At 52.8% G+C, this 1478-nt stretch overlaps 1 protein-coding gene across 2 annotated transcripts in view; it reads right to left on the bottom strand.

Annotated features, from left to right (window-relative positions):
• Positions 1-1456, bottom strand: part of FNIP1 (folliculin interacting protein 1) — a 114269-nt gene extending 112813 nt beyond the window's left edge. For both annotated transcript variants that reach the window (XM_019506317.1, XM_019506314.1), the window contains exon 1: positions 1291-1456. In XM_019506317.1, the coding sequence (XP_019361862.1) occupies positions 1291-1379 (89 nt within the window). In that variant the 5' untranslated portion in view covers positions 1380-1456. The remainder of the gene's footprint in view (positions 1-1290) is intronic.
• Positions 1457-1478: the final 22 nt, after the last annotated feature.

Raw genomic sequence — 1478 nt, forward strand, 5'->3', positions numbered from 1 at the left:
GGGGGAGGAGCAAGGGTCATTTTTCAGATGCATATCCAGTTTGGGTAAAAAAAACAAAACAAAACTCAACAGCAAACAAAAAAAACCAAAACAACTTTATGTTAAGAAAAAAGAAAAGAGCATAAGAGAAATGTTATACTCAGGCTTCTTCCTTATAAATACATACAACTGTCACCTTCCCCAGCAGTAGGGATGAAAGCTGGTGAGTTGTACACTAAATTTAAAAAAATACATATATAATATTTATCACTAAGAAGCGTGTTGGCAGAGCAAGAAACGGCCTTTTCCCAGCTGACCAACTTAGGTGCCAGGTATTAGAGTGACATCGAGCCACTTCTTTTAACAAGGTATTGTGGGCCCATCCAGCAAGTCAGTGAAGGGTGGGAACCCCTCTGAAGGAAAAATGGCGTGGAGATGCTTTGACAGCTACGACAAGCTCCCTTCAAGGTAGATTTCATAGACATTAGGGCTGCAAGGGACCTCCTAGTATCATGGGGTGCAGCCCCCTGCCCAAGGGGTCAGGAAGTCGGCTGCAGGCTGACAGCCATTGCAATTGATCCTATGTTATTTCCAACATTTTCCACCAACTTTTGTAAGACTATGGGAACACAGTGGATTTGCTTCGCAGCGAAAACTGCGAGGTGCTGAAGTAACGAAAGCAACGTGGAACGATTCAAAAAGAAATCACTCCAGCCTCCTGCTCACCAGCGGTTAGAGAACCGCTCACCCTGCGTCACCTCAGAGAACGCAAGTCAGAAAAGAGTCAACGATCAAACGGGGAGGAGATGTTCCCACATGCCGAAAACAGGGGAGCGCATTACCCACGCCAGGAAAAGAAAAAAAAAGATCCGTTTTGTTCAGTTACAAAACCACGCTGTCGACTGAAGAAAAAAAAAAAGTTTGCTAAGCGTCCCTCTCCTATTTTCCTCACGCGCAACTCTGCTCTGGGAAGGGAGCCCTGCAAAGAAGAAACTTTTTCCCCGACCCATCGTTTCAACTCATCTCCAGAGCGGTTTTTTTAGGTCACAGCCTGCCTTTTCACTTCAAAGGGGGTAAGGAAGCGTCGAGCCCCGCCGAGCCCCTGGAGGAGCAAGAGGGTTTCTCCCCCCTTCGCCTCTGCCTCCTGAGGTGGCTCAACCCGGACAGCCGTCTCTTCCCCCAACCCCCGCGATCCCCCTGCCCGGAGGTGGCTCTGCCCGAGGAATGGCGTCTCCACAGCCCCTCACGGAAGGCGCATCCCCGGGGCGGGGGCAGCCGAGACCCGGCGCCGGAGGAGGGGGGCGGCGGTACCTGAAGACACAGTCGTCGCGGGGGTCACGGGCGGGCGAGCCCGGCCCAAGCTTCTTGCTGAAGAGCTTCTGGAAGAGCGTGGGGGACATGGCGGGACGCACCCGGCCCCGGGGCGGCGTCGGCGGCTACTCCAGCGAGCACGACTCCATTCGGGGCCGCGGTCATATGACGAGCCTGAGTCACTCGGC

The sequence above is a fragment of the Gavialis gangeticus genome, unplaced genomic scaffold, assembly GCF_001723915.1.
Source record: "Gavialis gangeticus isolate Ggan-Ray unplaced genomic scaffold, GavGan_comp1, whole genome shotgun sequence".
In the NCBI taxonomy this organism is placed as follows: Eukaryota; Metazoa; Chordata; order Crocodylia; family Gavialidae; genus Gavialis; species Gavialis gangeticus.